The 22,777-nt window shown below is 42.2% G+C and overlaps 2 protein-coding genes across 4 annotated transcripts; both read right to left on the bottom strand.

Annotated features, from left to right (window-relative positions):
- Nucleotides 1–344: 344 nt before the first annotated feature.
- On the bottom strand, nt 345–6,629 carry LOC112229671 (thioredoxin-like protein 4A). Its single transcript, XM_024395626.2, has 4 exons — nt 6,481–6,629; nt 6,095–6,273; nt 3,775–3,878; nt 345–1,013 (listed from the first exon to the last, which is right to left on the bottom strand). Exons 2-4 carry the CDS (start codon nt 6,245–6,247, stop codon nt 842–844), a joined length of 429 nt encoding a protein of 142 aa, XP_024251394.1. The 5' UTR covers nt 6,248–6,273; nt 6,481–6,629; the 3' UTR covers nt 345–841.
- A 171-nt stretch (nt 6,630–6,800) lies between these two features.
- Nucleotides 6,801–20,985, bottom strand: LOC112229670 (activity-dependent neuroprotector homeobox protein 2). Of its 3 annotated transcripts, none has more exons than XM_042310440.1 (4): nt 20,678–20,985; nt 11,334–11,455; nt 10,892–11,005; nt 6,801–10,596 (listed from the first exon to the last, which is right to left on the bottom strand). In XM_042310440.1, the coding sequence occupies exons 2-4, from the start codon at nt 11,439–11,441 to the stop codon at nt 7,924–7,926; spliced, it is 2,895 nt and encodes a 964-aa protein (XP_042166374.1). In that variant the 5' UTR covers nt 11,442–11,455; nt 20,678–20,985; the 3' UTR covers nt 6,801–7,923. The 3 variants fall into 3 exon arrangements, with proteins under 3 accessions (XP_042166374.1, XP_042166376.1, XP_024251393.1); XM_042310442.1 differs by having other exon boundaries at nt 20,752–20,985; XM_024395625.2 differs by lacking the exon at nt 20,678–20,985 and adding an exon at nt 14,369–14,430.
- Nucleotides 20,986–22,777: the final 1,792 nt, after the last annotated feature.

Raw genomic sequence — 22,777 nt, 5'->3', positions numbered from 1 at the left:
AATTACCATTATCCAAAATTCTATGACTGTCACAGGCCTAGCAACAATAGGAAGCCTATCGTCTCACAGCCAATAGGCTATATTAATGAACATACAGCTACTGTAATTACGCAGCACAATCATTTCACATTTGCCAAAACGCAATTTGAGGGAAAACACCGTTCTAAAAGCGAACCTGATGCAAGCGGTTTATGTGACAGATGACAATCCCTGTTAGAAATTTAGAAAGAGGGGAAATATGAAGATGCAACAACTAGGGGGTTGCTAATATGACTAGGATTGTGGTTTTAGTTTGTGGACAACGAAATAAAGTTAGTATGAAAAACAAAACAGGAGAGAAGTGCTGGTTTCAATGAGTAAGTCTTTATAAAATAATTCCAATGGTCAGATTTTGGCAGGCTACTTTTAAGCAATGCCTCATAATATCAGGTAAAACATCCAGTTTTACTAAAATTAAGGATATGTTTTAAACATGCAAACTGCCTGCAGCTCAGAGGGGTGGTGGGTGATGCCCTGTCTTGAAAGAAAAAAAAACACATTCAATGGAGATTTTTCATTGATAATTATTTTTAATAAAGGACTAGCCTTATTCTAGGAAACTGGCCTATGAAGTGATAACATCAAATATGAACATGACATTTATTAAATCACAAAGAACTAAATGGTGGTTTTCATAACTGCTGTTGAAAAAATATGACATGGCTGTAACATGATAAAAAAAAGAAGAGGACACCTCAATCTGAGCCTTTTTTGTAGTCCAGCTGTCTAGAAAGTCTCATAATGAAAGGACAGATTTGCTCCCATTGGGCTTCACACAAAGCAATGGAAAGGGAAGAACCAATCAGTATCTGTATTTTGTGGAGTAGTCCTTAGGAGATACGACCAGACCTCGTCCTTTTCTCGCCCCTCGGTAAACGGTCTCAACAATGTCAATCATCTCCTGCTTGTCCTCCATGGTCCAGTTGATCTTGTTGTTGTTACCAGTCCCCAGATCTATCATGATGTGCTTGTTCCTTGAACAGTGCAGAGGAAAAGGGATATGTTTCACAGAGTCATGCAGGACTAAAAGAGGAGAGTTCTCAGTCAACTGAAGTAGCATGGGGCAGTTGTTTTCGCATCCCTTAGACAACTTCATTAATCATTTAATTTATTAATAAGCCGGGTCTAAGGGCAATCCATAGCAACAGCTTGCGAGATTTCGCCCGACCCTTTGCTGTACCTGTTGAGCAGCATGTGTCCCGTGTTGGATGGTATTCATAATTGGTAGATGGTTTTGATGGAAACGTAATTGTTTGTATTGCCAAGCAGTGCCCAAGAAAGTATTAAATCCAATTGTTTGATGCTACCACCACCCACTCAAATCTAGCTGCAATATACATTGATGTTATTTTGTTGACCAGTATGTGGCAGCACTGTGCCCATTTTGTGTGGCTACTGCATGTGAACCACAGACAGGAAGTGGCATGACTGCGAACAGTCTGTTTACTTGTCTAAAGGCGAAAGCATGCCATCCGTGTGCAGTCACAGATGGAACAATGAGCCAGGTATGTATGTGTATGTGTATGTGTATGTATATATAGATATATATATATATATATACATACACACAGCTCAAAAAAATAAAGGGAACACTTAAACACAATGTAACTCCAAGTCAATCACACTGTCCATTTAGGAAGCAACACTGATTGACAAATTTCACATGCTGTTGTGCAAATGGAATAGACAACAGGTGGACATTATAGGCAATTAGCAAGACACCCCCAATAAAACAGTGGTTCTGCAGGTGGTGACCACAGACCCCTTCTCAGTTCCTATGCTTCCTGGCTGATGTTTTGGTCACTTTTGAATGCTGGCGGTGCTTTCACTCTAGTGGTAGCATGAGACGGAGTCTACAATCCACACAAGTGGCTCAAGTAGTGCAGCTCATCCAGGATGGGACATCAATGCGAGCTGTGGCAAGAAGGTTTGCTGTGTCTGTCAGCGTAGTGTCCAGAGCATGGAGGCGCTACCAGGAGACAGGACATCAGGAGACGTGGAGGAGGCCGTAGAAGGGCAACAACCCAGCAGCAGGACCGCTACTTCCGCCTTTGTGCAAGGAGGAGCAGGAGGAGCACTACCAGAGCCCTGCAAAATGACCTCCATCAAGCCACAAATGTGCATGTGTCTGCTCAAATGGTCAGAAACAGACTCCATGAGGGTGGTATGAGGGCCCGACGTCCACAGGTGGGGGTTGTGCTTACAGCCCAACACCGTGCAGGACGTTGGGCATTTGCCAGAGAACACCAAGATTGGTAAATTCGCCACTGGCGCCCTGTGCTCTTCAGATGAAAGCAGGTTCACACTGAGCACATGGTGCAACGTGGCGTTGGTGGATGGAGCGAGACACGATGTCCCAGATGTGCTCAATTGGATTCAGGTCTGGGGAACGGGCAGGCCAGTCCATAGCATCAATGCCTTCCTCTTGCAGGAACTGCTGACACACTCCAGCCACATGAGGCCTAGCATTGTCTTGCATTAGGAGGAACCCAGGGCCAACCGCACCAGCATATGGTCTCACAAGGGGTCTGAGGATCTCATCTCGGTACCTAATGGCAGTCAGGTTACCTCTGGCGAGCACATGGAGGGATGTGCGGCCCCCCCAAAGAAATGCCACCCCACACCATGACTGACCCACCGCCAAACCGGTCATGCTGGAGGATGTTGCAGGCAGCAGAACGTTCTCTACGACGTCTCCAGACTCTGTCACATCTGTCACATGTGCTCAGTGTGAACCTGCTTTCATCTGAAGAGCACATGGCGCCAGTGGCGAATTTGACAATCGTGGTGTTCTCTGGCAAATGCCCAACGACCTGCACGGTGTTGGGCTGTAAGCACAATCCCCACCTGTGGACGTTGGGGCCCTCATACCACCCTCATGGAGAAGCATCTGCTTGGCATTTCCATTCACTACCAAATACGGTAATGAGAGGAAGCACTGACTGGCAATAGGAAAATATGGAATGAGATGGATTTTGGCAGACATTCTGCAAATTCTTTAATTGATGAAACATTTGAGCTCAAACAGTTTTTGGTTCCCAAAACTAGAATGTTAGAAACAGAGTGGACCACATTTGGTAAACTTTACCAATTGCCAAAGTTTAATTTTTTGTTTAGGAGTGCAAGGGCAAATTGAGTTATTGCACACGTGTACTTCAGGGTAGGTGTTCCCTACCGGAAATGTGCAAATACATGCTAGAACGTGCCAACAGGATCTCGCTAGCTGGTGCTTGGCTCTGCCCCTCTTCTGACCACTATGACTCATTTGTTCCCATTGAAAATGACAGGCTGTGGTCTATCTTGGGTTAGTTCAAAAAAAAATTGGCACAGTTGTGGAATACTTCTGAAAATAGATTGGATTTAATACCCTCTTGGGCACTGCTTGGCGATGCAAACAATAAGCTTTCCATCAGAAATGTCTACTGATTAAAAATACCGTCCAACACAGGACACATACTGCTAAAACAAGTAGTCATTGGCCGAATACTAATCTCACATGCTTCTCCTATGGTACGCCATAAGGCAGAACACGTTACTGTGCTGTTAAACTGTACTTCCTGTATACATGACGCCAAGCTTCGTAGGGCTAAGCATCCGTTTTCACAGCTAGCCTATATGGTATGAGAGCCTGCATTTGCTACACCCATTTTTGTTGAACATTTGCAACAATTTAGCAAGTCAAAAATAGATTGGTTTACAGGGCTAGGTCAGACATGATGACAACTTGAAACTCACCTGAAGAAGAACATGACGGTGCAAGGATCATACAACTCGTACATCTTGTTGAAGTCCGGCACCTCTGTGATGTCCACCAAATAGATGACTGCAAAGTTCTTCACCTGTAGGATGGGATAGTGATATTTGTACTGTAAAAATCACAACTTTCAATGAAATGTCTCCACAAATAGAACTGTGGCAGTCACGAAATTGTCAGCTGGTGATTGTCAAGCAACTACCTGTCAGTCTCACGGTAATTGACCATTAATGAACAAACATTTAGCATCTCCTGGTTTCCACAAGCAACTGATGCAGACCTTTGGAACATCTACAATTGAAAATGTATAATACATGTGTAATATAGCCTACACCTTCACAATAAATCCATAATTTATTTTAACCAGGTCTAAAGAGGCATGATATGAAGAAAATGTAGTCTATTTCAGAAGAACAGAATAGCATACTCTGAGTTGTCTTTATGTTAAGTCCTGATCTGGCTATGCCAAATGGCTGTGGGCTACACTAGTTAATTTAACAGACAAGATTTGCTTAAAATACGGTACCATTATTTTATAGTATGAAGAATACTATTGAACAAAGCTGAATAAAATAGAAAGGATATTTTCACCAAATGATTTGAGGGAGTGTCACAAGCAGCTATTCTGTGTTGAGCGGTTAACAAAATAGGTACTCCTATATGCTTAATTTAGTTATTAATTTAACTTTAGTTGTTCTACAAATGTTGGGGTATATGTTTTTATTTTTAATACATTGTAAGGCTGCATGATGTGACTAATGATGATTTGGAAAAAAAGGTCACTTGAAAAGGCATGAGCTCCGCTTTGTTTTTTTGCGTAGGCTGTACACGCTTCAGTCTCATTCACAATTTGACAAGTACTTGATAATGCCTGACATTTCCAACGCACCCCTCACTCATGACTCTCCATCACATGGGTATTTCTCACAGGCTATAAGTGATAACAGTAACACATCGGTAACGCAACTGTGCGTCTCCTTATCCAGTTCTGAAGTGCATATTGAAAATATTGGATGAACTGTTCACATTTAGTTTGTCAGCCAACAAGATGAGGCCTAACAAACACCAAAAGCACAAGCCTATGTCAATCTACTAACCCCAAGAGTACATAAATAGACCTATTCTATGCTAAAAATAAATATTCCAAACATAGTCTGGGACAGTTGTGGGATGCGATAGATCCCAAATTAATACAACCACTAGCATAAAATATTTTTTACGCAAATGTGGCTGATGCAACAGATCAGAACGTTTAGCCTAAAATGCTAATAGGCTATTTCTTCACATTATAAGCTCAGCAATGCACACACGACTATAAGGCTATAAGCACAAATGTTCCATTAGCGGGGAAAAAAAATAAGTGACCGCAAACGTGATTATGTATGTAATTATTTTATTATAAAAAGGTGCATATCTATGGTGAAAATGATCTTCCCCAAACTGGAACCTCATGCGGCGCTTATTTATGCCAGTTAGGCTCTACACCCCTTGTAAAGCGGGTTAATGTGCTTAATTTTAAGAAGTGATTTGGCCACTTTAGTTTTGTACAAACCTTATCAAAACATATAGCCCTATGGGCTAGGCTACATGAGGTATGCGACTGATTCGAAAAAGTGAACCAAAAAAAGGCATTGTTTGTTGCCTTACGCTGGGCATCATTCACAAGTGAAAATATATAATTCACAAGTGATAGGCTAATAGTCAAAAATCGAACTAGTCGTGATTTAATCTGGTCTTTACATATACTAAATCATGTGTGAAATTTGTTTTAGAATGGACCATTATCATGCACCTGTCTCAAAACATCCATGCACTTAAATAGCAAATGGAGGACGCTTTTCCCGTGGTTCATTTTCATGCCAGCCAGGTAGGCTATACCCCTGTTGTAAATATAAGCAATGTACTTAATATTAGGACAGTTGAGAAATAAATATAGGACCTAGCCTATAGAAAGCTGATGTGCGCCTCTTTTTAAAAGGTCATCAGACGTTCTCCTGCAATTGCATAGCCTATAGAAATGTTGTGCATGCATCATGGCTCTCATTACTTGTTTGATTAGATTTTCAATTACATTGTCAGAGTGATTAGAGGGACAAGAGTACTGAATAGCAAGCAGTTAGCACGTTTGGAAGGCTACTAATGACCATCAGCAGCATCAGATCTTGGAAAAACCGGATTACCGTGACTAAATGGTCACGTGAAATTTGATTGCCTGTGTCGCGATAATACGGTCACGCAACAGCCCTATTCACAAATCTGAAATACAAACAGCAATAATGGTATAATAAACATACATCTTACCTTTTCAGCTATACTGTACAATACTTCGTCCATTTTCATACATGTCGGGTCCCAATCGTGGCCAAACCTAATGACCAGGGCTCTGTCCTCCTCGGATAGAATGGCTTGGTCGACCTGCCAGCCGTTGTGGAGATGCGGCAGCATGTACGACATCTTGACGCTGCAGTGTTAACACGTATCTTGGGAAAGTATAGTAAGATGAAATGTTGGGAGTCATGTTTGTTTACGACTTGTTACAACTGTTTTTCTGAGCTACATGTTGTTACTACCTGCTGCTAACTAGCTAGCTAAGCTAGCATGGCTGGTTTGGACATTTACAGAAAGTTGAAAGACCTCAACTAATATTAAAGAATAGAAAATGTGATTTGGTTTCAAAACACACTTACCGTATGAAATTCTCAAACTCCAAAGCCTTAAACTGAAGCAAACGGGAAGCCTGGGTCTGTAGTGAAAAGACGAAGACCAGGAAAACGTCGTCTGTTTACGGTCGCGCACTGTCACTTATAAAGCGACAATAAAAACGGACGGCGCATACCAATTGCGTCAATATGTCTGCCACTGGCTCAATGCACTGGTTACACAAAAACATAATTATGATCTTTATAGATAGAAATACAGGGAATGGCTTTCTTTTACAGTAGCCCACTTTGGTTAGACAAGCTTTCTCAGACAGGCACCCATTAATGAGCAAGTTCCAGCAGTGAAATATTTATTGGAAAAAGTTTATTCTGCACAGTTCTGCCACAATGCATCAGAAGGCTCAAACCTTCCGAGTCTATACACATTTTAGCTTCTGAAGGACCGAACCCATCTAAAACCCAATAGGTATATAGTACATAAAAACCTGACAATCAATTGCAAGTGACACAGGAAGAAGTTGAAACAAGGAAGAAAAACCCACAGGGGAATTAGCATATGAAAATAATGGTAAAACCACCAGGAGAGGTTGTCTGTTTTCACCAAATAACTTACAACAAAATTAGTGGACCAACATAAAAAAACAACAAGGGTGAAAGTGATGTAGGCTACAGCAAAAATCAGTATTTTTTAGCGAACTCTGAACAATCCACTACATAGTTCCAATAAGGGAAGAATAGCACTCGATACACATTCTGAAAAGAAAAAGATGGACAATGTCTTACAGTTCTGAATATATTCAGTCTCATCTGGTCAATGGATTCATATAATCACATAATAGATTTGAGTTACTATTGAGAACAAAGGACAATAACTATTATACAGACACAGAAAATAAGTCTTATGATACAGAAACACAAAATTGACAAATACTGTTCATTAACATTCTGAACATGAGAGTTAAATGCTGTAGTTGTTTTAAAGTCAGTCAATGATCCCAGTTTGAATACTTACACAATACCAAATACAGGTGTCTTTATATAGCTTTAACATTTGACAGCATTTCAAAATATTATTCAAACTGAATCATGGTCATTAGGCTGAAAACACATCTTAAAGGTGCCGCCTAGGTGGAAATGGTGGATTTAACCGTGCTGTGGTTGTATGAAACAAACCCCTGAAAACAGTGTCTAATACTAATACAGTCCTCACTTGGCTTTACATTTTTTAATATTTTTTTTACACATGAATACAGAGGTTTGTTTTAACATGTAGCCTATGAGAATGTCAACATTTGATTTACAGTTCTATGAAAAGGAGAATAATAAGTCAACATCTAAAATGTCGTTGACAATTACTAGCAGGGAGACTAACATCAATATAAAAGTATACATTTCAGGGCACTGCAGTCTGTTGCAGTCATCCAGGTAAAAGTATCTATACAGACTGTACATGCACTCTGAAGTGACAACTTAGACAGCCATTGCCTGTGGTTCTAAAGGATCCATCTCTGGAACATCCATCTGATGTGGTTCTAAAGGATCTTCTTTTGGAACAGAAATTTCTGGTTTCTCTCCTTCTGGTGAATCCGTCTGTTCTGGTTCATCGGGTTCCACTTCCTGGTCAGCCATCTTTTCTGGTTCTGCAGGTTCCACCTCTGGGATGAGGAGGTCGTGCTTAAGTTTTTTCAGCTCTGTCATGTTGAAGCCCATGAAGATGGTAGGGCTGTTCTTCTGAATGGCCTTCATGCACTTGGTGCGCTTCATTCCAAACAGGGTGGACACCTCAGTCCGGGTCAGCCACAGTCTCTTGGAGAGCTCTTCAGACTCCTTCTTGGTGGGGTACGGCTTGGTGTGGAAGTATCTGGTGAGGAAGTCTTTCCGCTCCTCAGAGGGTCGTTTCTCCATCCCACTGGGGTCCAGGGCCAGCTGAATATAGGGGTCCATCTTGGGTACCTGCTCTCGTTTTTCCTTCTCTCGTTGCTTACGGAAAGCTGCCCGCGCATCCCTCTCTTTCTTGTTGGCCTCCATGGCCTCCCTGAAGGCCGCCTCCAGCCTCAGCTTGCTCTGTAACTCAGCAGGGGACTCAGAGGGCTGGGGGACAGGGACGGAGGCCTGCGCTGCCATGGGGACTGGAGGGAGCTGGGCAGAGTACAGACCTGGCACCTGGACCATCTGCTTAAAGGCCATGACTTGCTGTTGGCGTCCGTTGGTGGGGGCGGGCTGGAGTCTGTCTGCATCTTTAGGGGTCTTGGGGGCACGGCGGCAGCGCTGTAGATGTATTACTATAGCTCTCTGCGTGGTCTTGCCTGTGTAGACGCCGTTGCAGTAGATGCATTTGAAAGCTGCGGTCTTGAGGATGGCGTGGACGGTGGGTGCGATGCAGTGCTTCCCACTCAGATGGGCTTGGTAGTTCTCCACTGTGACACACTTCTCTTCACAGAAGGGGCAGTCGGTCCGCATCGTTTTACTGGGGTTCCGACACACTTCCTGTTTTCCACCAGGCTGCATCTTGAGGAAGATCAGGTCTAGGGAGTTGGTGACCAGAGCCAGTTTCAGCTCTGCATCTCCCAGGATCTCTTTGGGGGCCATGGTGTTGATGTCAAAGTAGGGGAACAGAAGGTTACCGCTGTCGTCTGTGTACAGTCTATACTCTCGCCTCATGAAGTCACAGTTGGCCTTCTGTGTGGGGTTGTGTTGTGTGTTTGTGTGTTCAACCAGTTGTTGGATGGAGTAGAACATCCCAGGACAGTAGAGGCAGTTAAGCCCGTGCAGTAGGTGTTCAAAGAGGCCCTTTTCAGACAGCAGGATCTTGCACTTCAAACACTTGACTGTCTTGTCAGGCATCTTCCTGAGGAAGGGAGCACGGGCCGCCAGGCCCTGCTGCTTAGCTGTTCTGGGCTGGGCCTTGTGTGCAGCCTGTTGATGAGCCTCATAGACATTGGAAGGGAGCAGTTCATTACAGATGGGACAGGTGATCCACTTCTTGGCTTTGGAGTTGAGAGCAGGATTACCTGCTGGTTTGATTGGTTGAGGAGCCTTGCTGATCAGCTGGATGTTACTCGTCTGGCTGGGCATGCCTACCGGTGTGGCGAAGGTGTAGGTGGGCATGCCGTTGACCTTGTTGCCAGTGGGGAAGAGGTGGCTGAGGAGGGACTGGGAGGTCAGCATGGTGCCCTGGGGGTTGCTCTGGAGCATTGTACCCTGGGGGGTCCCCTGGTTCAAGGGGAGGCGCTGAGTCACCATGAGGGCCTGGGACATCCCTGGAATGCTGATCTGCACCCTCGGGGGCAGGAAGACCTGCTGGGGCTGCTGCTGCTGACCTTGGACCCCTATGGTGAAAGGCACCTGGTTGTGAGGAGCACCAGGTAGTGAGGCGCCAGAGGGCAGTCTGACCATGGTCTGGCCGATGGGCATGGTGGCTGAGATGGCCCCCTGTGGCAGAGCACTCTGCAGCTTGACAGTAGCACCAGGCTGGACGAGGCCCTTTGCCTCAGCACCGGCCAGCTGAACCAGGGCCTGAGGGGGGAGGAAGCTCTGGTTGGGCCCTGCCAGCTGCTCAGGACTGGACACCTGTGGCATCTGTTTTTTAGGGGCCAGTGTTTGGTAATTTGTGGGCTTGGCGTACTGAGTGTTCTCTAAGATCCAGGTCCTGATCTGAGCGCAGGCCCACTGGTGAGTGGGAGAGGCCAGGATGTGGTGCAGCATGTGCTCCGTGCTTTCAATAGCCATCTTACACACCTTACAGAACTGCCTGGAGGCTGTATGGGGGAACTTAGTGTCTGGTATCCGTCCTGAGAAGTGGTGCCACAGTTTCTCCAGGTGGTTCAGCAGGACGTGCTTCTTCATTGAGAACAGGTTTGAGTCCACATATCGGCACTTACGACACTTAAACCTGTCTCCTTTCTTGGTAGTTGAATGCAGAGATGCTGCATCTTGGTCCACGTTCGGAGAGCCATGAAAGAGGAGAAGGTGCTTCTTGAGGAGTCGGGGGTGGGCGACGAAGGAGCAGATCTGGCAGGGAGCCAGGACACACAGTTTCCTCTCATACTCATGGCTCCGCTGTAGATGACTCTTGTAGGAGTACCAGTTCCGGGTGGAGTACTTACAGAGGGAGCAGCACAACAGCCGCGTGCGGTATGGCCACTGGGGGAAGGAGACACATCGATAACAAGCGTGATTAGCAAAATAAGACCATTTTAAATTGATCTGTCACTTCACTAAGGAATGCATGTTATATTTTTTTGTACAGTGTCCCTACATAGCCATTTCAGATGCTGATTAAGTGTGAACTGAATTAACTGATGCATATTCATCAGTGGCTATGCATTTCCACAGAGCCCAGAAATATTGGCACATTTAAGCAATCACTTGATTTCAAACACTGTTGGTTTGTTGACATCCCTATCAGACTAGCGCATCTTTCCAGGTGCCATTTTACCTTTTTCTTCCTCTTGCCTGGGAAGGGCTCACTGAGGTCCACCCACTCAGTCTCCTGGAATGCCTCATCAGAATCAGACTCTTCATCAGAGGTCTTCTCCTTCTTTTGCAGCTCCTGGAAGTTGGTGACAGACAACAACATACAGTTAAGGACAACAAACAGCTAAGTATCATGGGAAAAAAACACTGATCAATGATCTCTGAACATTCACCATCTGTGTACCAAATGGAACCTATTCCCTTTACAGTGCACTACCTTTGACCATCGGGAATAGGGTGCCATTTGGTACAGAGTTATGGGAAAAGTACTATCCATGCCTATAAACCACGGGTAATATGGCAACACTTAGGCCTCATCTAGCCCCCCAAACAAAAGTTCCTACAATGCTCTGATACCTATAAAACAGATAGTTTTAAACAAAAATTGCACAACAAAAACATACTTCCAGAAGGTTTTTGCAATCCTCCAGTCCAAAATCACTCAAAATGTGTTTCACTCTTCTCCTTGTTTTTCGGATGTTCTCCAAGTTTCCAACCGGGACCTGATACATTGTTTCTCAGCTTCCTGAAAGAGAGAGCCATGTTAGGCCAGGTAATATTATACACATCCAAACTAGGGATGGGATTTGACTGAGTACTTGCATGATTATTTTTCCTAGTACTCAAAATTTAAAAAACAAAGAAATAGGCCTATGTGCACATATGTCTATGCCAAGAGGAACGATGACCAATTTATCATATCCATTACATATAACAAATCCTAATTTGACCGAATAAACATATCGTGCCTTCAGAAAGTATTGAGACCCCTTGACCTTTTCCACATTTTGTTACGTTATTCTAAAATGGACTAAATATAAACCATTCCTAAGCAATCTACGCACTTGACATAATAATGACAAAGCGAAAACTGGTCGTACATTTTGGATTTTTGTTTGGGGGGGGGGTACAACTGTCAGTTGAACAACTGAATGCGCCTTCCTCATTTAACCCAACCCCTCTGAATCAGAGGTGTGGAGGGCTGCCATAATCGACATCCCATGTCTTTGGCGCCCAGGGAACAGTGGGTTATAACTAGCTCAGGGGCTGAACGACAGGTTTTTACCTAGTCAGCTCGGTGATTCAATCCAGCAACCTTTCGGTTACTGGCCCAACGCTCTAACCACTAGGCGACCTGCCACTCCTAATTTATACAAGTATTCATACTCTTTGCTACGAGACTTGAAATTGAGCTCAGGTGCATCCTGTTTTCATTGATCATCCTTAAGATGTTTCTACAACTTGATTGGAGTCCACCTGGGGTAAATTCAATTCATTGGACATGATTTGGAAAGGCACACACCTGTCAATATATAAGGTCCCACAGTTGACGGTGCAAGTCAGGCAAAAACCAGGCCAAGAGGATGAAGGAATTGTCTGTAGAGCTCTGAGACAGGTCTGTGTCGAGGCACAGATCTGGGGAAGGGTACCAAAAAATGTCTGCAGCATTGAAGGTTCCCAAGAACAGTTGGCCTCCATTATTCTTAAATGGAAGAAGTTTGGAACCACCAAGACTCTTCCTAGAGCTGGCCACCCTGCCAAGCAGAGCAATTGGGGGTGATGGGCCTTGGTCAGGGAGGTGACCAAGAACCCGATGATCATTCTGGCAGAGCACAAGAGTTCCTTTGTGCAGATGGGAGAACCTCCCAGAAGGACAAACATCTCTGCAGCACTCCACCAATCAGGCCTTTATGGTAGAGTGGCCAGACGGAAGCCACTCCTCAGTAAACGGCACATGACAGCCCGCTTGGAGTTTGCGAAAAGCCACTTAAAGGACTCTGACCATGAAAAACAAGACTCTCTGGTCTGATGAAACCAAGATTGAACTCTTTAGCCTGAATGCCAAGCGTCACATCTGGTGGAAACCTGGCACGATCCCTATAATGAAGCATGGTGGTGGAAGAATCATGCAGTGGGGATGTTCTTCACCGGCAGGGACTGGGAGACTAGTCAGGATCGAGGCAAATATGAAGATGATAAACATTCAACAAAGTACTGAGTAAAAAAATTTAAAAAGTATGCCAGCACTGTCAACTGTGGGACCTTACATAACCAGGTGTGTGCTTTTCCAAATAAGGTCCAATCAATTGAAATATTCACTCCAATCAAGTTGTAGAAACATCTGAAGAATGATCAATGAAAACAGGATGCACCTGAGCTCAAGTCTCATAGCAAAGGGTCTGAATACATAGGTATTCAAATCTGTTTTTGCTTTGTCATTATGGGGTAGTGTGTAGATTTTTTTTAGATTAAGGCTGTAATGTAACAAAATGTGGAGAAAGGGGTCTAAATTTGAGGTCGACCGATTAATCGGAATGGGCGATTAATTAGGGCCAATTTCAAGTTTTCATAACAATCGGAAATCGGTATTTTTGGGCGCATATTTTTTTTACACCTTTATTTAACTAGGCAAGTCAGTTAAGAACACATTCTTATTTTCAATGACGGCCTAGGAACAGTGGGTTAACTGCCTTGTTCAGGGGCAGAACGACAGATCTTTACCTTGTTGGCTCGGGGGGATCCAATCTTGCAACCTTACAGTTAACTAGTCCAACGCTCTAACCACCTGCCTCTCATTGCACTCCATGAGGAGCCTGCCTGTTACGCAAATGCAGTAGAAGCCAAGGTAAGTTGCTAGCTAGCATTAAACTTATCTTATAAAAAACAATCAATCATAACCACTAGTTATAACTACACATGGTTGATGATATTACTAGTTTATCTAGCGTGTCCTGCGTTGCATATAATCAATGCAACGCTGGGGGATGATTTAACAAAAGCGCATTTGCGAAAAAAGCACAATCGTTGGACGACTGTACCTAACCACAGACACCAATGCCTTTCTTAAAATCAATACACAGAAGTACATATTTTTAAACCTGCATATTTAGCTAAAAGAAATTCAGGTTAGCAGGCAATATTAACCAGGTGAAATTGTGTCACTTCTCTTAAGTTCATTGCACACAGAGTCAGGGAATATGCAACAGTTTGGGCCGCCTGGCTCTTTGCGAACTAATATGACAGAATTTTACGTAATTATGACATAACTTTGAAGGTTGTGCAATGTAACAAGAATATTTAGACTTAGGGATGCCACCCGTTCGGTATTTTAGCTAACGGTTCTGTATTTCACTGAAATACATTTTGTTTTCGAAATGATAGTTTCCGGAGTCGGAGTCATATTAATGACCAAAGGCTTGTATTTCTGTGTTATGTTATTAAGTCTATGATTTGATAGAGCAGTCTGAGCGATGGTAGGCAGCAGCAGGCTCGTAAGCATTCATTCAAACAGCACTTTTGTGCATTTTGCCAGCAGCTCTTCGCAAGCACAGCGCCGTTTATGACTTCAAGCCTATCAGCCTAATGGCTGGTGTAACCGATGTGAAATGGCTAGCTAGGTAGCTGGGTGTGCGCTAATAGCGTTTCAAACGTCACTCACTCTGATACTTGGAGTAGTTGTTCCCCTTGCCCTGCAAGGGCCGCGGCTTTTGTGGAGCGATGGGTAACGCTGCTTCGAGTGTGGCTGTTGTCGATGTGTTCCTGGTTCGAGCCCATGTAGGGGTGAGGAGAGGGACAGAAGCTATACTGTTACACTGGCAATACTATAGTGCCTAAAAGAATATCCAATAGTCAAAGTTATATGAAATACAAATGGTAGAGAGAAAAATAGTCCTATAAAAACTATTAACTACAACCTAAAACCTCTTATCTTGGAATATTGAAGTCTCATGTTAAAAGGAACCACCAACTTTCATATGTTCTCATGTTCTGAGCAAGGAACTTAAACGTTAGCTTTTTTACATGGCACATATTGCACTTTTACTTCTCCAGCATTTTTTTAACCGAATTGAACATGTTTCATTATTTATTTGAGGCTGAATTTATTTTTGTTAGTGTATTATATTAAGTTAAAATAAGTGTTCATTCAGTATTGTTGTAATTGTCATTATTAGAAATAAAATTGTCCGATTAATTGGTATCGGCCTTTTTGGTCCTCCAATAATCGGTATTGGCGTTTAAAATCATAGTCGGTCGACCTCTAGTCTAAATACTTCCCAAATGCACTGTCGACTAAACCCTTCCATTGTTCTGCAACTAGCTACCCCTAACAAGCAACATTTGAAATGTGTTCTACCCTCATAGCTTTGAGTCTCTAGTGACTCTTGACAAGGAGTGAAATGTAAACTTAAAATATACAAGAGTTTGCACAAGATACTTGTGTGTACATAAAGTGTATGTGGATACCCCTTCAAATTAGTGGATTTGTCCATTTCAGCCACACCCGTTGCGGACACGTGTATAAAATCAAGCAGCCAGGCAATCTCCATAGACAAACATTGGCAGTAGAATGGCTTTACTGAAGAGCTCAGTGACTTTCAACGTGGCACCGTCATAGGATGCCATCTTTCCAACATGTCAGTCAAATGTCTGCCATGCTAGAGCTGCCCTTGGTCATCTGTAAGTGCTGTTATTGTGAAGTGGAAACAACGGCTCAGCCGCAAAGTGGTAGGCCACACAAGCTCACAGAACGGTTGCAACACTCACTACAGAGTTCCAAACTGCCTCCGGAAGCAACGTCAGCACAATAACGGTTTGTCAGGAGCTTCATGTAATGGGTTTCCATGGCCAAGCAGCTGCACAGATGCCTAATCTCACCATGTGCAATGCCAAGTGTCGCCTGGAGCAGTGTAAAGCTCACCGTCATTGACCTCTGGAGTGATGAATCATGCTTCACCATCTGGCAGTCCGACGGACGAATCTGGGTTTGGTGGATGCCAGGAGAACGCTACCTGCCCCAATACAGAGTGCCAACTGTAAAGTTTGGTGGAGGAGAAATAATGGTGTGGGGCAGTTTCATGGTTTGGGATAGGCCCCTTAGTTCCAATTTTAACGCTATGACATTCTAGGCGATCCTGTGCTTCCAACTTTGTGGAAGGCCCTTTCCTGTTTCAGCATGACAATGTCCCCATGCACAAAGCGAGGTCCATACAGAACTGGTTTGTCGAGATCAGTGTGGAAGAACTTGACTGGCCTGGACAAGAGCCCTGACCTCAACCCCATTGAACACCTTTGGGATTAATTAGAAAGCTGACTGCGAGCCAGGCCGAATCGCCCAAAATCAGTGCCTGACCTCAGTAATGCTCGTAGCTGAATGGAAGCAAGTCCCACAGTAATGTTCCAACATCTAGCGGAAAGCCTTCCCCAGAAGAGTGGAGGCTGTTATAGCAGCAAGTGGGGGTACCAATTTCATATTAATGCCCATGATTTTGGAATGAGATGTTCGATGAGCAGGTGTCCACATACATTTGGTCATGTAGTGTATATTCAGTCTACTTTTTGTGCCATTTAAGATACAAAATATCCAGTTTATTACAGTTTCAATAAATGTATGGTGGAATACAATCTCTAGAAATAAAAGGCAGTAACTGCACCAACGGCACTTGCTTGTAGAAGCCTATGGCTGTGCAATGGTATAGCCTTGCTTTGTTAATTTAGCCGACATGACGGTCTTATTTCCCGAGCCCTTAAGGGCATTCAAGACACCCATTTCCTAGTAAAAAACAAACAAAACACATTTCATGTAATAAAACAGAATATTTTTCCAAATGAAGAAAAATAAAAAGTCACTGCGAAGTGAAGCGCATTTTGCATATGGAACTATTATTTAGAGTGATTGTTTCAAACTTGACTCTATTTGGAAATTTTTCAGGATTACAAAATAATTACGGCCACAACATCTGTTTGGTGAGGCCTAGGATTTATTCTGATGAAAATACGCTCTGTCTTTATCAAGCTAATGTTTTTGTGTATTTTCAGTGTGGAACCTGTCTATGTTTAAGGGGGGCACTAGCAGTCCACAAAGTAGCCTAAATGGAAAATAGACTGGAATATTATTATTCCAAAACTGCAGCTCTCTGTTGGAACACATTTCCTACTTTAATCAACCAGTCCATTTTGAAATGTGACAAAATTGTCATTTTGCCAAGAATGTGGCTTGTGTATCCCATCATTTAGATACATTTTTTTTTAAAGGCATTTATTTCTGTAGGCCTAACAGGAGTTTGTGTGCCCCCTTAGTGTGTGTAGAGGAGGCAGTCGGAACGCAATTGAGTGAGTGATACACAGAGGGAAAAGGGAATTTAAGGAGAAGAACTGTGTGATGCTTGGTTTGGTTTCTTTTTTGTTGTGGCCTGTAAATGCACATGTACAAATGGAGCACTAGAGTCAAAGCAAATGAACGTGGTCTTCATTTTTTACGGGACAATTTCACTTGTCCGTTCCGGCAGCCACAAAGCCCATTCCACAAAATTGTTTCACAGTATACATAGTGATCTCTGGTTAAAGATCATGCTTTGAGAACCATGAATGTAGCCTATGGATTAATGTGTTTATGGCTCATAGGCCATAAATGTAAACCAATAACCTAAGTATATTACTTTTAGATGTGTGTATTGTTAGATATTACTTTTGGAGCTAGGAACACAAGCATTTTTCTATATCCGCAATATATATGCGTGCGACCACTAAAATGTGATTTAGTGACAAGATATAGAAATGCCATTGTCATGTTACCCTCACCCAATACTGATACTATTTCCAAATCTAGCACCATGCGCCACACAGATAACAAGAACATTTGGGTAGTTGCCATACGGCCAAAACAAAAGTAAAAAAAATGTAAAGATTTAAAGCTAAACATATAGCTGTAATAAACAACTCAATGTTATAGGGCCACCTTTTATTTTTAAGTTTATCCAATTTAAGGAACCATTTCATGCATTAGTGCCTTGAACGTGTCCTCTGGTGTGACATTACAATATATGTTAACAAATGTTGAATGATAAAATAATTGACTATTTCGTTACTTATGTCTTTAAAATCAGTAATCATATTCTGGCATTTCAATTAAAAAACAATTTGCATGTGTAACGATGATAACCAAGTGTCTCGCTATTACATTTTGGGTAAGATTCAGTGATCTCAATAAACCTCAAAAAAAATATGTAAAAAAGCAATTCTTACTTGTGTATTGATTGAATGTTTACCTGCCTCATGCTTAACAATTATTTGTTAAGCATGAGGCGGGACATTACGTCACAGCGATTGACAATATACAACTGGCAGTCAAATTTGACCGCTAAAACATCATTAATAGCACTTTCACAAGTTTCTGACCACTGGAAAAACGCTTCTAAACATCAGTAATGGATCCTCATTAAACTATTTGAAGTGTACAGGAGCTGCCAACTCACACATTTGACCCTCACACCAGATCTTATATCTCACGCATTGAAAAGTACTGCTGTTATTTGTAGAATTAGTCCATTGTATAGTAAGTGTGTTAACTTTTAAACCGTGCTCCAAATCGTTTTTGAAAATCAGACCATCTGCGCCTGCAACTTATCACGAGCAGAACCTCTATCATTGACCGGTCTTGCAACAGCACTGTGAACCGAGGCACATTGAAGCATATGATTGGTCTAGTTATGTAAGGCAGGGGTTCCCAAACTTTTTCCACTCTGGGTCCCCCCTCCAAGCTTTGGAACATTCCACGCCACCCCTGCACGCACACATCTATTTCTATGGGCACAAGAACTGTTCACACCCCAGGTTTAAAGCTTATTACCTGCAATTCTACACATTTTGTCATGTGGTGCGAAGAACATTTTACAGTTTTAAAGCTAATTTTCTTGCAATTGTATACATTTTGCCACATCTAATGTATATTCATGTGATTTGAGTGCCATATTACAACATCTATGGGCAAAAAAAACAGCTGACATGGGCTAGTTGATCAGGACATTTCTGACAAGTTATAAATAGCTCTAAGGTATACAATGACTAACATGACAAGAGGAACTGATGGTGCACTACCCACTTTCGAAATTGCACCTTGTGCATTCTATTATTACAACTTTCAAGAGTAAGTTTAAAACCAGACTGAGCTCCTTAAGTGTGCTTTTTAAATATTTATAAACCTGCCCCCCTCCCTAGGAGACACAACACAGTTTGGGAACCACTAATGTAAGGGATCAACAGGATTGGATGCAGGTGTAAACATTTTTTTAAAGCGTCCCTCAAGATTAAGGTGGAGCTGAATAGAGAAAGAGAGAATGTGCTAAAATATAGGGTAATTTGTGTGCAAGAACACTTATTCCCCAAACGTATTTTATTATTCCACTTCTTCCCAATTTTGCCAGTGTAATCACATATTTGAAATCCGATATGCCTACGTGTCTTTGAAAATGAATTATGAGGCTATGTATTTTTGCAGCCATTCCATGGACAGTTTTGCATAAACCATACAAATAAGCATTGGATATTAAACATTGAAAGCCTAAACATTTTTTATTTATTTTTTAAATATTGTATTGTGCACATGCTAGGCAGATGGTAGGGGGACTCACAACTCAAACGCATCATATTTCATCTTGGTAGAGTAAGATTATAGCAAGGATCTTCAACTAGTAGACATAAACCACCTGAATATTGATATTCAGTCAATTGTGGGCGATTGGGAAATGAATTGTTATAACAAGAACATTTTCAAAACACCCAGCACTTGGGAAACATAGATTAGGGGTGGTGAACCCTCCGGTAGAGCAAGCAGGATTTTTTCAAGCCTTATTTTAAAGAGTTCACCCGAATTACAAAATGTTTGTATTTACCTTAAAAGCAGTCTATAGACAAGGAGACTGCAATCAATGATTTGGTGACCCACTGCTATCAACCACTAAAGTGTTAGTATTTCCTGTGCAGAGCCTTGTTGTAGTGGTAACACTACCTTGCATGTGTCCCATACTTTCCATCTGAGAATAGGGATCAATCCCCGTTTCCAACCTTTATACTGTTTTTCCACCATCTTATTGATTTACTGTCTGAATAAAGTGTCAATCCACCTAAATAAGGTTTCACAAAAATAGGCATACTTTGAGATTGAGGGGTGAAATGTTAAAGTCGACAAATTGAGTTCATTTCATGTTCAATGTATCCTTAATACACCGGACCTGTGGTTTTTATTGTTTCATTTTCCACCCTGGTCATAGGCCCAAACCATGTCAAAATACGTAGAATGGCAGGAAATTCACTTTCGGGACATTTTACTGTTTTAATGTCTAGAGGTTGTGCCAGGGAAAAATGAAATTCACATAGCAAATCTCACTCTAAACTTTCTTAAAAAGTTGCCAGCCCGGAGTGTACTCGTTCAAATTACAGGCACTCGAAAGAGTCCTGTATTGTTCTTTTTCGTCACGAGCTAGCTAACGTTAGCTGGCTAGCTAAGTAGATCCCCGACACAGGAGTTGAACATTTGCGTGCCTTCCTTGGATGTGGCAGCCGTTTCACAGATTCTCTCTCCGGAAACAAATCCTGAATCCCCCCCTCACCCGTGGTCACAATGCCCCATGGTAGGCACAGCAATTACAATCGAAGTTGAAAGGGCAGTCATTTGAATGGGACGCCTATGCCACGAAGGGTCACCAAAAGCGGCCGGTGGACCCGAGAGCAAAAATATAGCTAAAACCATCTAATTGTATGCATTGGCGGGAATAAAAAAAATATAAGCTAAAATGCTAGCTAGCTAGCTGTGTTGAACTCAATGATCAATCATTGGTTGAACTGCATACAAACATGTCTGGTTGGCTGATTTATGAAAGTGGATCTGCGCAAATGTCGACAATGGCTACAATAGGTGTAGATTTGTGATGAACTGTTGAAGATGTTGACTGACCGGGCTACATACAATTACCTTTTGCTTCTCCGGTTATAAAAGGATGGCTGTCGCGTCTTTTTTTTTTTTTTTTCTTTTTTTTTTTTTTTTACCGTGTATGGATAGTTTCACCAATCCGCCAGCGCTTCAGTCTCGGTGTCACGGAAGTGTGCAATCAATCCACCTGGACGATACTCTGACACTCACCTCCCCGGACAAGATGCAACCGCCAAAGTTAATTCAGGAAATAATGATTCACATTAAAGTGAAATAATTGATGTATTGTGCTGTTTCACCCTCCTCCTGAAGTAAAAAATGGCGCTTGTGTCCAGGACATGACGTTTGGGTCCTAATTAGCATATATGGAGGATGACCAATGAGATTGAAGTTAGCTGTGGACTAAATTGGGGAACTTTCCAAACATAATTGAAGTTTCGTAGTGATTTCCTTCCATTTCAATCTTAATTGATGAGTTAATTGGGCGAATAAACATTATATAAGAGCACAAATGAGGTGTGGGTGTGGCTGCAGACAGAATAAAGGCTCTGGAAAAAGCTAGCTAGTCACATGGTACAATTCAAAACAACCAATAGGCTGTCAGGAAATTGAGGCAAAGGGGAGGGCCAAAAAGATTTTATGGTGACCTCATATCATGCCACTGTTCATCAGCCAATGGTAGACTACCCTTCCAGTCCATTATTTGATGAAAAAAAACACAAGAATTTTAGTACATGCTACCTTTTATTACAATACATTAGTGTGTTAGAAATGTCTAAAATAAAATTGCAATGGAATTTGAAAGGTACAAATCAAGAATAACAATATTTCTTATTATTGTTATATTTTATATGTTACGCAAAAACAAATACATCTACTAATTGTGGCCAAAGGTGTAGCCACAGCGAAATTTGGCTCGCCAGCTAAAGCTATTCAATCAACTCCATTCTGTAAAACTATAAACTATCTTCAGGAATGAGACATGAACACAGATTTACACATTGTTAATTGGGTTATCATATATGATTGTCAATGTATTGATTGGTGCCCTAACGCCATGGTCTACTAGTGGCTGGCTAGTGACCATCTCTTGAAAGCCCATTGCCGATACATTTCTTATTAAAGCTGAACTTTCCTCAACTTTCACTCCTATAGTCAGGTTTGCATTGTCAACAGTTGCATGTGACAGTAGCCGTGTCCGAATACCCATACTAGCATACTACATACTTAAATTGCATACTCATTTCGGCGTTTGATCTATTTACAATTCACTCGTCTTTAATGAATAACATTTGACAACAGCTGATAATCAGATAAATTGTCACACTGTACCAAAATATGAATGGTGGGAGTCAACGCAATCGCGCATTAGATAACGCATTCGGAGTACTATTTTCACATGCTATAAAACTTTTTTTTCACGTACTATCTAGTACGCTAGTATGAGTATTCGGACAAAGACATTGTCTCTTCAAATCACCACCTTCAGGTGAAAATAAATAACTTCTGACGAATTGTCGCCAAACTGTGATCGCCCCCTGGAGGCCAACAGTAATATTGAAGACCTATCCTAAAACTGTTACAGGCTTGTTATCCTCTCATATAAAAACTGTCAGTATTCTTTACTCATTATATTCCCCATGATGGAAATATATTTTCAAGAGCAACACACAGAACAATGGCCTTGAGCGTGAAATTACTCGGTATGCACCTTATGTGAACGAGGTGCCAGTGAAGATAGCGAGAATACGGTGTACATTGTTTCAGAAGAGAAACTAAGTACTGTAGCAGAATGCAATCACAAAGCTTTGCACATCTTTCTGAGAGGATTTGGTGTTTGGGTTGCATTTTCGATCAGGGTCAATAGGTCATCTGGGTTTTTAGACTTGGTCTCAAGCTAGAGGGCCTGCTGTCATTTGCTTGTCTGCATGTGACACCCTATTCCCTATTATGGTGCACTAGCCCTAGTCAAAGTCATGCACTATATAGAGGTATATAGGCTGCCATTTCATAAGCAGACATTTTGTGTTGCAGGACAAGACACAGAGCCTGGTAAATATAGGAGTTTACATGATGAATGACATATCTTACTATACTAGTGTATAAGGGTCAAGGGCTCTTCATAATACAAAAAGTAAACTG

The sequence above is a fragment of the Oncorhynchus tshawytscha genome, linkage group LG31 (genome assembly GCF_018296145.1).
Source record: "Oncorhynchus tshawytscha isolate Ot180627B linkage group LG31, Otsh_v2.0, whole genome shotgun sequence".
In the NCBI taxonomy this organism is placed as follows: Eukaryota; Metazoa; Chordata; class Actinopteri; order Salmoniformes; family Salmonidae; genus Oncorhynchus; species Oncorhynchus tshawytscha.
This window is presented reverse-complemented; position numbering and strand designations above follow the sequence as displayed.